The sequence below is a fragment of the Oncorhynchus clarkii genome, chromosome 8, assembly GCF_045791955.1.
Source record: "Oncorhynchus clarkii lewisi isolate Uvic-CL-2024 chromosome 8, UVic_Ocla_1.0, whole genome shotgun sequence".
NCBI lineage: Eukaryota > Metazoa > Chordata > Actinopteri > Salmoniformes > Salmonidae > Oncorhynchus > Oncorhynchus clarkii.
The window spans coordinates 31,500,056-31,516,170 of NC_092154.1; the positions used below are offsets into that span (position 1 = coordinate 31,500,056).

General features: G+C 42.6%; 1 protein-coding gene across 1 annotated transcript in view; it reads right to left on the minus strand.

Moving 5' to 3' along the window:
• The window catches only part of LOC139415634 (fucosyltransferase 8b (alpha (1,6) fucosyltransferase)), a 147,768-nt gene that overhangs the window by 22,799 nt on the left and 108,854 nt on the right, over positions 1-16,115 (minus strand). The window contains exon 5 of the mRNA XM_071163747.1: positions 5,773-5,887. Coding sequence (XP_071019848.1) covers positions 5,773-5,887 — 115 coding nt within the window. The remainder of the gene's footprint in view (positions 1-5,772; positions 5,888-16,115) is intronic.

The window sequence follows — 16,115 nt, forward strand, 5'->3', positions numbered from 1 at the left end:
CGAGACGGAGCGGAGAGAGTGGGAGTGAAGAAAACGACAGAGGGGGATGGGGGAGAGAGACATATGGGTGTAAGAACATACATTTGACCACTTGACCTCTGGGGGGCCCAAAATGGCTTTCTGAGCATTGTTCTCTAATTTATGATAACACAATTTGCCTATATCTCTCGCTCTCTTTCACTCTCTTCCCCTCTCTGTCTCTCATGACAAAGAGATCTCCCGAAATATGAGCCAGAGAAAAAAAGCATTCTCTCAAAATGGCACCTGTAAATCACGACGTGAGACCATTCCACCGTATTCAACTACACCTCATCAGACGAGCGGTGGCAAAATGATGCCATGCGGCGCTGCGTCGTGCCCCACAGAGACAGAAGAGGAAGCGAGATATCCCACTCCCTCATTATTTCTGTTTCAATGGAAATCAATAAACTAAGTAGACCAGACCCAGCTGCTATCGCATTGGTGTCTATGGGAGAGCCACCCCCTTAAGTAGACAGGAACTGAAAAATGTTTTCAATCCAATCAAATCAAATTTTATTGGTCACATACACATGGTTAGCAGATGCTATTGCGAGTGTAGCAAAATGCTTGTGCTTCTAGTTCCGACAGGGCAGCAATATCTAGCAAGTAATCTAACAATTCTACAACAACTACCTAATACACACAAATCTAAGGTAAAGGAAAGGAATAAGAATATATACATAGAAATATATGGATGAGCAATGACAGAGCATATGCAAGATGCAAAAGATGGTATAAAATACAGTATATACATATGAGATGAGTAATGCGAGATATGTAAACATTATTAAAGTGGTATTATTAAAGTGAAGAGTGATCCATTTATTAAAGTGGCCAATGATTTCAAGTCTGTATGTAGGCAGCAGCCTCACTGTGTTAGTGATGGCTGTTTGACATGCTGTTTGAGTTTCTGAGATAGAAGCTATTTTCCAGTCTCTCGCCCACAGCTTTGATGCATCTGTACTGACCTCGCCTTCTGGGTGGCAGCGAGGTGAACAGGCAGTGGCTCGGGTGGTTGTTGGCCTTGATGATCTTTTTGGCTTTCCTTTGATATCGGGTGCTGTAGGTATCCTGAAGGGCAGGTAGTTTTCCCCCAGTGATGTGTTGTACCGACCGCACCACCCTCTGGAGACCCCTGCGGTTATGGTTGGAGCAGTTGCAGTACCAGGCGGTGATGCAGCCGACAGGATGCTCTCAATTGTGCATCTGTAAAAGTTTGTGAGGGTTTTAGGTGACAAGCCAAGTTTCTTCAGCCTCCTGAGGTTGAAGAGGCCCTATTGCACTTTCTTCACCACACTGTCTGTGTGGGTGGACCATTTCAGTTTGTCCGTGATGTGTAAGCTGAGGAACATAAAACTTTCCACCCAATGATGTGGTTAGGGGGGTGCTCCCTCTGCTGTTTCCTGAAGTCCACGATCATCTCCTTTGTTTCGTTGACATTGAGTGAGAGGTTGTTTTCCTGACATCACACTCGGAGTGCCCTCACCTCCTCCCTATAGGCTGTCTCGTCGTTGTTGGTAATCAAGCCTACTGCTGTTGTGTAGTCTGCAAACTTGATGATTGAGTTGGAGGCGTGCATGGCCACGTAGTCATAGGTGAACAGGGAGTACAGGAGGGGGCTAAGCATGCACCCTTGTGGGGCCCTAGTGTTGAGGATCAGAAAAGTGGAGATGTTGTTTCCTACCTCCACCACCTGGGGGCAGCCAGTGGGGACAGCAGACTGAGATAGGGAGAGATTGAATATGTCCGTAAACACACCAGCTGATCTCTGCATACTCTGAGGAAGCGGGTAGGGATGCTGTCTGGGCCGGCATCCTTGCGAGGTTTAACACGTTTAAATGTCTTACTCACGACGGCCACGGAGAAGGGGAGCCTACAGTCCTTGGTACTGGGCTGCGTCAGTGTTATCCTCAAAGCGGGCAAAGATGGTTTTAGTTTGTCTGGAAGCAAGCCGTCGTTGTCCGTGATGTGGCTGGTTTTCTTTTTGTAGTCCGTGATTGTCTGTAGACCCTGCCATATTCGTCTCGTGTCTGAGCCATTGAATTGTGATTCCACTTTGTCTCTATCCTGACATTTCGCTTGTTTGATTGCCTTGCGGAGGTAATAACTACACTGTTTGTATTCGGCCATATTCCTAGTCAACTTACCATGATTAAATGCGGTGGTTCACGCTTTCAGTTTTGCGTGAATACCGCCATCTATCCACGGTTTCTGGTTAGGGTAGGTTTTAATAGTCACAGTGGGTACAACATCTCCTATGCACTTCTTTATAAACTCACTCACCGAATAAGTGTATAAATCTATATTATACTCTGAGGCTACCCGGAACATGCCCTAGTCCATGTGTTCAAAACAATCTTGAAGTGTGGATTCCGATTGGTCAGCGTTGAATAGTCCTTGTCACGGTTACATCCTGTTTGAGTTTGGTGTCGTGGTCAGATTTGCCTGAAGGAAGGTTGGGAGAGGAGGGCTTTGTATGCATCGCGGAAGTTACAGTAGCAGTGATCCAGAGTAAATGGCCTGAGTGAACTTAATTTATCTACCGTCTTTGGTTCCCCATCTTCTTCTCCTCACTCCGCACCAACTTGTGCCAACATCTTTCTAAAAAGCAATTTACTCTGCATTGCGAGTGTTTTGCTCATTAGGCTGTCACAGCTGAAACTGGTTGGCGGTGATCATGGCGGCAAGGCGTCTGGCAAGTGCTAACGTTATCACACCGCTTGTCTGTTTAAAAACTAGAGGAGAGCTAATGTTCCTTCATGTTCCAAATGTATTACCACCGACGTTCAATAATAACCTGAACAACACAAGCAGATGTCAACGAAGCAACAAACAAGCCACTGGGAAGATTTCCTTTGAGGAATCTGTGTGTGTGTGTGTGTGTGTTTGAGGTAAATATCGCTCCTCTTCTCCATATTGGCCCCATAGGTATCACACTTACAGTTGAATCGAGTACAGGCTTTACTGAGTAAATAACAAAGACGGAATGTAATATGAGATTTAATTAAATTGTTTGGTGTGCGGCCTTGTCTCAGATGATGTGATGGCAGGTAGCCCTATGCGAGGCTTTTGGCATTGAAACACCTCCGCTGGGGGAAAGGAGTTCCAATGACGGGCCTTAAGGTTATTATAGCTGTTGGTTGTGGGGAGGAGGATGGTTGTCGAAACTGTTGCTGAAAAATAGCAAGTGAGAGAACATGGGTAAGTGATAATTGCAGGAGTGAGCCCATAGGTTAAACAGCAAGTGTGAGGAATGTGCATTATTGTGCCATGCTTATATGCTATAAGGTAAATAGGTGAATGAGATTCCGCAGATGGCTAATAGGGAAGAGGAGAAGAGGCAAGACTGTGTTGATGATACACTACATGACCAAAAGTATGTGGACACCTGCTCATCAAACATCTCATTCCAAAATCATGGTCATTAATATGAAGTTGGTCCCCCCTTCGCTGCTATGACAGCCTCCACTCTTCTGGGACGGCTTTCCACTAGATGTTGGACCATTGCTGTGGGGACTTGCTTCCTTTCGGCCCCAAGAGGATTTGTGAGGTCGGGCACTGATGTTGGGCAAATGGGCCTGGCACACAGTCTGCGTACCAATTCATCCCAAAGGTGTCCAATGGGGTTGAGGTCAGGGTTTTGAACAGGCCAATCAAGTTCTTCCACAGCGATCTCGACAAACCATTTATATTTGGATATTGCTTTGTGTACGGGGGCATTGTCATGCTGAAACAGGAACGGGCCTTCCCCAAACTGTTGCCACAAAGTTGGATGCACAGAATCGTCTAGAATGCCATTGTATGCTGTAGAAGATGTCCCTTCACTGGAACTAAGGGGCCTGAACAATGAAAAACAGCCCCAGACCATTATTCTTCTTCCACCAAACTTTACAGCTGGCACTATGCATTGGGGTGTTCTCCTGGCATCCGCCAAACCAGATTCATCAGTTGGACTGCCAGATGGTGAAGCGTGATTCATCACTACAGAGAATGCATGTACACTGCTCCAGAATCCAATTGCTGCAAGCTTTACACCACTTCAGTCACCACTTGGCATTGCACATGGTGATCTTAAGCCTGTGTCCAGCTGCTCGGCCATGGAAGCCCATTTCATGAAGCACCTGTTTGAACATTTCTTGTGCTGACGTTGCTTCCAGATGCAGTTTGGAACTCGGTAGTGAGTGTTGCGACCGAGAACAGATTTTTACACGTTATGCGCTTCAGCCCTTGGCGGTCCCGTTCTTGTTTGGCCTACCACTTTGTGGCTGAGCCGTTGTTGCTCCTAGACGTTTCCACTTCACAATAACAGCACTAATTTGAAGGGGTGTCCACATACTTTTGTATATATAGTGTACATGTGTATTCAATCCGACTATGCCAGTAGAAATGGAAATGAAGTGGATTATGTTATGCTTAATGGATGAATATAAACAAGCATCCAGACCAGCCTTCCTCATTGAACGTTTGTGTGCTCATTGAACGGTGTGTTGTTGTTGCGAGTCTCAACAACAACGACTTGAAAGGCAGTTTTACACCAGCGAGCCCATCTCTTTTGGAGCATGGCGTTAAATCAGAACGACAAACAACCATAAGCGCACAAACTCTGAACTACTTTGGTTGTTTAAAAATGACAGATTCATGCGATTCAGATGTGCTAGGAGACAAAGTTCAATGGTAATTATGGAGAGAGTGAAATACCAAGGCTGACCCTTACTGCTATAGGTTAAGTAGCCCTTCAAAAACTGCATTTTCTAGTTAAAATACAGTAGACTGAAAATGTGCATGTGAGTGCGTGAGAAAGAGAGAGAGAGAGAGAGAGAGAGAGGGTGACTCATTAAATATGACCTATAATCAGCTGGTTCAGAGCTGATGATGTGCTATGGAAGAACAAGTGAAAGTGGAAGGCTGAAAATGGAGGAGGTACTGTGTGTTTGTGTCTGTGACAAGGTGGTACTGTGTGACACTGAACAAAGGGACACCAAGTAAAGGCCACTGTGTTCTCATTGAAGAGTGCGCAGTGAGACAGACAGACAGACATACAGACAGGTTGATGGAGTCAGCCGGGCCAGGGCCGAAGGGCGCAGGGGCTGAGGTTGGTGGTGTGGGGGAAGGGTGGTGTGTGTGTGTGTGTGTGTGTGTGTGTGTGCAGGAGTGTGTATATGTGCTCATGCACATCCGTGTGTGTCTGTGTGTGTTTGTAGACCTGGGATTGATGTTACTGACAGAAGTGTAAGAGGTAGACGGGTCCCTGGCTCCCTAAGTGTGTGTGTGTGTGTTTGTGTGTCTGCCAGCCTGTGAGGACTGTGTGTGGTTGATGAATTAGTGATGGCGGCCACTGGAGCTGTGTGATCCCTCAGCAGTGGTGACAGCAGCTGTTAGCTATGGCGTCTCCTCCCAGCCACACTCACTCTGGCTCTCTTCATCAAACACCAAGGCTCATTAATGCTGCAGGGCCCAACGCCGCACAGCCCCACCCCAGGCCTGCTGCATGCAAACTGGGGAAGGGAGGAGGGCTGAGGGGAGACTCCTGGGTCACTGGGGGTGGAGGGTATATGAGGGGATAACAGAAAGTGGATAGTGTCGGAGGATGGTGGGTGTGTGTGTGTGTGACAGGATAGATGATATACAGGGATTAGACAGCAGTCAGACCCTTAGACACGATGTGTTTCATCTATGGTGATTCTGACAGGTTTGGCTTGTGTTAGGTAGAGAAGAGCAGGTGTGAGAAAGAGTGTTTGTGTGTGTGTGTACCTGTAGGTAGGTGATCCTGCTCTGCACCAGGTTAGACAGGTCCCTGGCCTCCTTCACTCTCCAGTCTCCCACTCCATCAGCCTGGCTGAGGTAGTACAGGTCTGTCATGATAGACCTGCACGCACACACACGCGCACACGCACACACACACACAAATGCACACATACCGAAAAAGAAACCCATAAGTCCAGTGTGCTACATAGTACAGACATATACAGCAGTTTCCCATCTCTAAAAACCAGCATGGCTCAATTAATTTCAGTGACCCAAATCAGTCACATCCTCAGTGTGGGAAACCTCCTGAGCACAAGTACCCATGCACACTTACACACTTGTGCACGTACACACATGCACACGCGTCCTCTGGCAAGACATAATCATTACTCATGCTTCCATTTTTAATCTTAAACCACAACGTGTGTGTTTGATATGAAGCCATGTCAAACTCCTTTACCCAGAACCCACCAGGGATATATCACAGTCTCCCTGTGAGATAACTACAACTCTCCGCTAGTCACTGAGTTAACATGCATTGTAAATAAAATAAAATATATACTAATCTAGTTGTTTCAACTAATCATTACTAAGTAACTGGTTACACGTGTTATCAAATAAAATAAAATATCGCCCAAACTTAGCTACAAATTGAGAAAACTTTGGCAAAAGTCCATTTCAAATGATGTGTTTGCTCAACTTGTCTCATATGTTCACTCAACTAAACATGATTATTTGGGCATCTTAACTAAAAAAAGTCTGTGCAACTGGTTACACACAGTACTTTTAACATACATATTTGACGCATGTTGACATACATAATTACATTGTCCACAGTAATTATTATTCAACAGGTCCTCACCTAGGATTTGAATGTACAACATCTTGGTTCATGGCATTCCAATCTTCCTGCTATGGTACCATGCCTCTGCCAGTTATCAGTCACCTTGATTATTCTCTCAATATTGATTTGATTTGAGGTTTTTCCTGTTGTCTACTGTTGGTGGGGCATATTATTCTGTTTTATTGTTACTCCTTAAATCACTATGATAAATACAATAGTTTTTCCTGAATTAAAAAATATATATATATATTTCACCTTTATTTAACCAAGTAAGCTAGTTGAGAACAAGTTCTCATTTACAACTGCGACCTGGCCAAGATGAAGCAAAGCAGTGCGACACAAACAACAACACAGAGTTACTCATGGAATAAACAGGCGTACAGTCAATAACACAATAGAAAAAAAAAGAAAGTCTTTATACAGTGTGTGCAAATGGGATGAGGAGGTAAGGCAATAAATAGGCTATAGTAGCGAAGTAATTACAATTTAGCAGATTAACGAGTGATAGATGAGCAGATGATGATGTGCAAGTAGTGATACTGGTGTGCAAAAGAGCAGAAAAGTTAATAAAAACAATATGGGGATGAGGTAGGTAGATTGGGTGGGCAATTTACAGATGGACTATGTACAGCTGCAGCGATCGGTTAGCTGCTCAGATAGCTGATGTTTAAAGTTAGAGAGGGAGATGTAAGACTACAGCTTCAAGGATTTTTGCAATTCGTTCCAGTCACTGGCAGCAAAGGAGGTACTGGCTTTGGGGATGACCAGTGCAATATAACTGCTGGAGTGCGTGCTACGGGTGGGTGTTGCTATGGTGACCAGTGGGCTGAGATAAGGCGGGGCTTTACCTAGCAAAGACTTATAGATGACCTGGAGCCAGTGGGTTTGGTGACGGATATGTAGTGAGGGCCAGCCAACGAGAGCATACAGGTTGCAGCGGTGGGTAGTATATGGGGCTTTGGTGATAAAACGGATGGCACTGTGATAGACTACATCCAGTTTGCTGAGTGTTGGGGGCTATTTTGTAAATGACATCGCCGAAGTCAAGGATCGGTATGATAGTCAGTTTTACGAGGGTATGTTTAGCAGCATGAGTGAAGGATGCTTTGTTGCGAAATAGGAAGCCAATTCTGGATTTAATTTTGAATTGGAGATGCCTATGTGAGTTTGGAAGGAGAGTTTACAGTCTAACGAGACACCTAGATTTTTGTAGTTGTCCACATATTTTAAGTCAGAACCGTCCAGAGTAGTGATGCTAGTCAGGCGGGCGGGTGCGGGCAGCAATCGGTTGAAGAGCATGCACTTAGTTTTACTTGCATTTAAGATCAGTTGGAGGCCACGGAAGGAGTGTTCTATGGCGTTGAAGCTCATTCGGAGGTTTGTTAGCACAGTGTCCAAGAAGGGCCAGATGTATACAGAATCTTCTACATTTGCACTCACTGTACACAGATTTTTCTATTATTTTGTGTTCTTGACTGTATGTTTGTTTATGTGTAACTCTGTTGTTGTTTCTGTCACACTGCTTTGCTTTATCTTGGCAAGGTCGCAGTTGTAAATGAGAACTTGTTCTTAACTGGCCTACCTGGTTAAATAAAGGTGAAATAAAAAATATAAATAAAAAAGAGGTTGGTGAAGGTGAATAACCTACTTACCAGTATTTCTTTATTAATGTCTAAGAAGGCTAAAGATTGACCATACTGCCACACTGAAAAAACAAGATGGTGGAGAAGAGGATGAAAGGCTTACCTTTAGAGCTACACATTGCAGGTTCAAACCAAACATGTACAGATTGTCGACATATGAAGTGTAAAAATATGGTTTGGTTTGTATGACTAAATGTTACATTTATATTCCAATCTGGTTTCTTAAAAATGTGTGTGTGTGTGGGGGGGTCTAAGCTGACACAACGCAATGAATAACACATTCATAAATGGCAAAAAAAGACAGTCAAAAAATAAATCATAAGGAATATGGTTTTGAAGTGTCTGTCCTACATCTAGGAGATAAAAGAAAGCTCAGGGGGAAAAAGTATAATATAGTACCAGTCAAAAGTTTGGACTCCTACTCATTCAAGGGTTTTTCTTTATTTTACTATTTTCTACATAGAAAGACATCAAAACTATGAAATATGGAATCATGTAATAACCAAAAAAGTGTTAAAGAAATCAAAATATATTTCAGATTGAGATTATTCAATGTAGCCACCCTTTGCCATAATGACAGCTTTGCACACTCTTGGCATTCTCTCAACCAGCTTCATGAGGTAGTCACCTGGAATGCATTTCAATTAACAGGCGTGCCTTAAGTTAATTTGTAGAATTTCTTTCCTTCTGAATGCGTTTGAGCCAATCAGTTGTGATGTGACAAGGTAAGGGTGGTATACAGAAGAAAGCCCGATTTGTTAAGTCGATATTATTGCAAGAACAGCTCAAATAACCAAAGAGATATGACAGGTCAGTCAATCTGGAAAATTTCAAGAATTTTGAATGTTTCTTCAAGGGCAGTAGCAAAAACCATCAAGCGCAATGATGAAACTGGCTCTCATGAGGACCGCCACAGGAAAGGAAACCGAGATTTACCTCTGCTGCAGAGGATAGGTTCATTAGAGTTTACCCGCCTCAGAAATGTAAAGAACAGCTCAAATAAGCTGTCTCACCCTGACCATAGAGAGCCCTTGGTTCTCTATGGTGTAGTAGGTCAGGGTGTGACTAGGGGGTGTTCTAGTATGTCTATTTCTATATTGGTGCTAATATGATTCCCAATTAGAGAGCTGTTTATCGTTGCCTCTGATTGGGGATCATATTTAGGTAGCCATTTCCCCACCTGTGTTTTGTGGGATATTGTTTTGTGTTTGTGCATCACTACTTTCACATTTCGTTGTTGGTTTATTGTTTCACCGTAATAAAGATGTGGAACTATACTCACTCTGCGCCTTGGTCCGCTCATTACGACGATCGTGACATAAGCAAAGAGAAAATACATAAACTTTTCAGAGGGGACTGTGTGAATCAGGCCTTCATGGTCAAATTTCTGCAAAGAAACCACTACTAAAGGATACCAATAAGAAGAAGAAACACGGGCAATGGACATTAGACCGGTGGAAATTTGTCCTGTGGTCTGGTGTCGTTGTGAGACGCTGTGTGGGTAAACGGATGATCTCTGCATGTGTATTTCCCACCGTGAAGCATGGAGGAGGAGGTGTTATGGTGTGGGGGTGCTTTGTTGGTGACACTGTCTGTGATTTATTTAGAATTCAAGGCGACCATCAGAGTCCCTGGGTTCACGCCCAGGCTGTGTCGTAACCGGCCGCGACCGGGAGGTCCGTGGGGCGACGCACAATTGGCCTAGCGTCGCCCGGGTTAGGGAGGGTTTGGTCGGAAGGGGTGTCCTTGTCTCATCGCGCACCAGTGACTCCTGTGGCGGGCTGGGCGCAGTGTGCGCTAACCAAGGTGGCCAGGTGCACGGTGTTTCCTCCGACGCATTGGTGCGGCTGGCTTCCAGGTTGGATGCGCGCTGTGTTAAGAAGCAGTGCGGCTTGGTTGGGTTGTGTATCGGAGGACGCATGACTTTCAACCTTCGTCTCTCCCGAGCCCGTACGGGAGTTGTAGCGATGAAACAAGATAGTAGCTACTACAACAATTGGATACCATGAAATTGGGGAGAAAAATGGGTAAAATTCAACAAAAATAAATAAAAAATAATAATAAAAAATAAAAAAGAATTCAAGGCGCACTGCAGTGATATGCCATCCCATCTGGTTTGGGCTTAGTGGGACTGTCATTTGTTTTTTCATCAGGATAATGACCCAACACACCTCCAGGCTGTGTAAGGGATATTTTACCATGAAGGAGAGTGATGGAGTGCTGCATCAGACGACCTGGCCTCCACAAACCCCCAACCTCAACCCAATTGAGATGGTTTGTGATGAGTCGGATCACAGAATGAAGGAAAAGCAGCCAACAAGTGCTCAGCATGTGGGAACTCCTTCAACACGGTTGGAAAAGCAATCCAGGTGAAGCTGGTTGAGAGAATGCCAAAAGTGTGCAAAGCTGTCAAGGCAAAGTGTGGCTATTTGAAAAATCTCAAATATATATTATACTCAAATTGTCACGCCCCGGCCATAGAGAGGCTTTTTATTCTCTATTTTGGTTAGGCCAGTGTGTAACTAGGGTGGGCATTCTATGTCCTTTTTTCTATGTTTTGTATTTCTATGCCTTGGCCTGGTATGGTTCTCAATCAGGGACAGCTGTCTATCATTGTCTCTGATTGAGAACCATACTTAGGTACCCTTTTCCCCCACCTGTTTTGTGGGAAGTTAACTTTGTCTTTGTTCAGGGCACATAGCCCAAAGCTTCACGGTTTGGTTTGTTCTTCATTTGTCGGCGTCATTTTTAAATAAAGTTAAAATGTATGCTTACCATGCTGCACCTTGGTCCAGTCCTTCAGCCAACCGTGACACAAATAAAATAGATTCTGATTTGTTTAACACTTTTTTGGTTATTACATGATCCCATATGTGTTATTTCATAGTTTTGATGTCTTCGTTAGTATTCTACAATGTAGAAAATAGTAAAAATAAAGAAACTCTTGAATGAGTAGGTGTTCTAAAACTTTTGACCGGTAGTGTACGTCGACGTTCAAAGGCAAGCATTTCAAAATCTTTCCAACATCGTGGATGGTTCCTACGACAGTGGATACTTTATTAATGGTAAAAAATGAATTCATGATTTTCAACTCTGTCGTGATTGTATGATTTGTCGAACATCGAATGGATATCTGTCAAGCTAGTAATCTGGTTAACTGGCAAGTGCCAGGCAGGGCTAACGTTAGCTATTTAGCTAGGCACCAGGTAAGTTAGCTGGCTAGAGCTAATGTTAGCTAGCTAAAGTCAGCTGAAGCTCTTGTTTCGAAACACCCCTATCTAAAAGAGGCATAATCTGAAACTTGTTGGAATCGATGGAAGAACAGCATCAAATTCAATATGGATAAATACAGAACCAAGATGAGGAGAGGAGGATGTCAGGTCTCCGTAAACACAGGAAAAAGAAGGAGAAGCAATCCAGAGAATGAACCACCGCACTCAAACATGAAGAGACCTAGGTAAGTGGGCTGAAGTGAACTTCCTGCCAAACCTCCACCTTGGAAAGGACTCAGGGAGTCGTAAATCGCTGAGACAGGTAATGGTCCAAGAGGTTCAGAAGATCGATAGGAAGATGCAGAACACATTCGCCCTGCGGTGCCAGGGTAGAGTCACCGACACTCAAATTGTAAAGGAGTTCCTTGATCACTGGACTGCTCTGAGCATGGAGCCGCAGGTAAAATTGCAATGCTGTATTAATATATTAGTTCTACTGAATTAAATTGTGATACAGTATTCCAAACCTGTGATAAATTCTAAATTATGTCTATTCCAAGTGTAGGTGTATGCAGAGTTCTAGCGAATTACAAAACAGAACCTGCCAAACATCTTCTATGCTGAGATTGACCGTCACACCCCTCGGTTAATGACCTTGTACAGACAGATGGCATCGAAGACTGGAAGGACTGCTGACACTTTGGTTGACATTCTGAGGTGTCATGATCTACAGGTAAGACGGAGGACTCCACATTATACTGAATTCAGATCTTGGTCTAATGCAATTATCAACTATTTATTAAACCTTGAGGGGAGATGTCCCAGACACAGATTAAGCCTAGTCCTGGACTAAAATTATGTCTATGGAGATTCTCCATTGAGCTTGCTTTTTAGTCCAGGACTAGGCTTGATAAGAATTTAAAAAGGCACCTGATAGTTTGCCCTTTTGGGACTATTCCACTGGTTCCATTGTACCTTGTTCCTAATTAAACCGACCTCAGTGAAATATTTAAAATCTTTCTCTGGTACCAGGTTAGATTAGTAAACCGATGTCATAAAATGTACATTCAGGTATCCCTTTAGGAACACATGATGCCCACACAAGGTGTACAACTGTTCTCTGTGCTCTTCCTGTGTTGCTGCGCTAGTAAGCAAAACATGCTAGGTAGGTTTTCTGTCATTCCAGTAATTTTGTATTATTGTGCCCATTCGCAATCAACCCACTCCAGCTCCTGAGGTGATCTCAGATGATTAGATGGGTGAGTATGGTCAATCTAGCCAACCATAAGTCAGTGTAGATTTATTGCTATATAACATATCTGTCTAGTATTCTCATCTGGATTCAGACGAACCAGAGGTTGGTGACTCACCGGTAGCCCTGCTGACAATCGTTGTTGACAACACAGAAAATCCAGTCCACTACAATCCGGTCAAGATCTGTCGTCCTGGAGAGTGAAGTTGTGGTGATTGACCTCCCCAGACTGCCGGATGCTTTCCTGGGTAATGTTTGGTCTGATTTATGCTCTACATCTCAGTTATCCGAAAGAACTGTGCAACACGTTCAAGTTCATTCAGAAAATCCTGCTTTAAATCCCAACTATTGTTGACATTGTGGCATTTTTTTTTTACGAAAAGAACCACAAAAGACACTTTCTCTTACCCCCTAATCATCATTACAGTAGCACCTCTACCAGGGTTGGGGTCAATTCCATTTCAATTCAGGAAGTAAACTGAAATTACAGTTCTAATTTCATTTTATAGGAGGCAATGAGAAAAATTGGAATTGATATTGAAATGTTAGCTTACTTCCTGAATTGAAAAGGAATTGACCCCAACCATGGTGGAAGTGCTACTGTAAAGTGTTCTCTTTAACAGTTAACCTTTGCAGTGTGTAGGCTAATAATTGTAGGTCATGATGCTTCTTAGATCTGCCGTTTTCCTCAACTTATTATTTCCTTGCTCAAATGCGTTGAGATAATTAGCATGTTGTCTACCGTTATTAACATGGCACTTGAATACGTCTACCGCTGTTAGTTTTTTTTCAAGCACGTTGTCCACTGCTTGTAACACACAGCACTTGAATAGGCCTAGCACTGCCAATTATTTTTTTCGGGCTTACATATGGAGCAATGTCTCAGTGGAGGTCAGGGTTGGGTCAATTCCATTTTAAATTCAGTCAATCCAGGCAGTGAACTGAAATTCAAATGTTTTCCTCAAAGGAGGCAATGAGGAAAATATTAGAATTTCAGTTTACTTACCAAATTGACTGAATTGAAAATGACTGACCCAAACCTGACCTCCACTGAGACATTGCCACATTGACCCCAATCTGTAATTGGGGTCAATTTAATTGTGGAACCTTGCACTATGTTCTCTAACATGTAAACCTTTTCCTGTATTCTCTTTAAATGTACTCTGATTGTTATTGTTACTGCAGCAATAAATCCATATTATTCCTGGTTTAAAAGCATTCATTTGTACGTGTTTTTTTTAACATTGCAGTTATTCTGTTTGAGTCAGTGCTACTAAAGAAAACCTACGCAATCAGTTGCCACAAAGTTTTTGATTAGATGCACAACTACCTTTTGATTGAAGTTCTAGTTTTTAATTTGCATATTAGTTGTTGCAACTTACAATAATTGATTACAGGTTAATGGCTAGGAAGTAAGCATTTCACAAAAATATTAAGTTCATACATGAAGTTTGTAGAAAAATTACTTGAAAGTGGTGTGTTACATTTACTTAAACATAATGAGTTTAATTGATATATATATTTTAAGTTACTGTAGATCATAGTAATAAAGTTCATTCTAATTACTTTAATTAAGCTATCTGTAATCAAAAATGTATATTAATTAACAATTTTTAAACTAAGAAAGTCAGTTAAGAACAAATTCTTATTTTCAATGACAGTCTAGGAACAGTGGGTTAACTGACTTGTTCAGGGGCAGAATGACAGATTTTTACCTTGTCAGCTCAGGGATTCGATCTTGCAACATTTTGGTTACTAGTCCAACACTCTAACCACTAGGCTACCTGCCGCCCCAATCAACAATTTTAAGTTTCATAATAACAACAAAAACGAAGCAATTAGTTGCCACAAATGTATTGAGTTCTGCTAACTTATTCGGTTTTACAGTGTACTTGTACCGGCCGTTGGTTGAAGAAGGTGAGGACCAAAGTGCAGCGTGGTACGTGTTCGTCATGTTTATTCCAAACTGAACACTAAAATGCAAAACAGCAAAGAGACAACCGAAACAGCTCCGTCAGGTGCAATACACACTAAACAGAAATTAACTACCCACAAAAACCCAGTGGGAAAAAGCTACCAAAGTATGGTTCTCAAAAGTATGGTTCTCAATCAGAGACAACGAGACAGCTGCCTCTGATTGAGAACCACACCGGCCAAACAACAAAGAAATCCAAAAACATAGAAAAAGGAACATAGAATGCCCACCCTAGTTACACCCTGGCCTAACCAAAATAGAGAATAAAAAAGCCTCTCTATGGCCAGGGCGTGACAGTACTTGGCCTTTATTGGTATTTCATTGTAGCTTATGTACCTATTTGTGAGAAGTGCAACATCATCAGCATATTATTTTAGTCAAACTTTTTATGGTTATTTCTCACATTGATTGATCAGCCATGAACTAAAATGTTGCTATTGTCTACCCTTGAATCTTACAATGAGGATAATGCTTTTAGGGCCTGATGCCTCTTAAACTTTAAGTGTTTTTCCTATAGACTTGCCATTATTTTGCTACAATTACCTCCACGTATCATCATGAAAAGAACTGGAAGCAGTTTGATATTCAGAGTCTTTTACATTTTGTTTTCAATTCAATAGAGTTGAATTCATCCCTGATGTTGAATTAGCCCTTTCTTACTTCCACAAAGCATTCCAGGATGTATGCAACAAGCATGCCCCTTTCAAACAATACCGAATTAAGGGCAGACAACTCTGGTTCTCAGATGAACTAGCTGAAATCATAAAGAAACGGAATGGTGTGTGGGCTAAAGCAAGGAGGTCTGATTAGGTTGAAGATTGGATGGCTTTTAAACGCCTTTGGAATCAGGGTGTGACTACGACCCGAGAGTTGAAAGCAGACCACTCCCTCAAATCTACTGCTGATAATCTGAATAATCCTTCAAAATACAGTGCCTTGCGAAAGTATTCGGCCCCCTTGAACTTTGCGACCTTTTGCCACATTTCAGGCTTCAAACATAAAGATATAAAACTGTATTTTTTTGTGAAGAATCAACAACAAGTGGGACACAATCATGAAGTGGAACGACATTTATTGGATATTTCAAACTTTTTTAACAAATCAAAAACTGAAAAATTGGGCGTGCAAAATTATTCAGCCCCCTTAAATTAATACTTTGTAGCGCCACCTTTTGCTGCGATTACAGCTGTAAGTCGCTTGGGGTATGTCTCTATCAGTTTTGCACATCGAGAGACTGACATTTTTTCCCATTCCTCCTTGCAAAACAGCTCGAGCTCAGTGAGGTTGGATGGAGAGCATTTGTAAACAGCAGTTTTCAGTTCTTTCCACAGATTCTCGATTGGATTCAGGTCTGGACTTTGACTTGGCCATTCTAACACCTGGATATGTTTATTTTTGAACCATTCCATTGTAGATTTTGCTT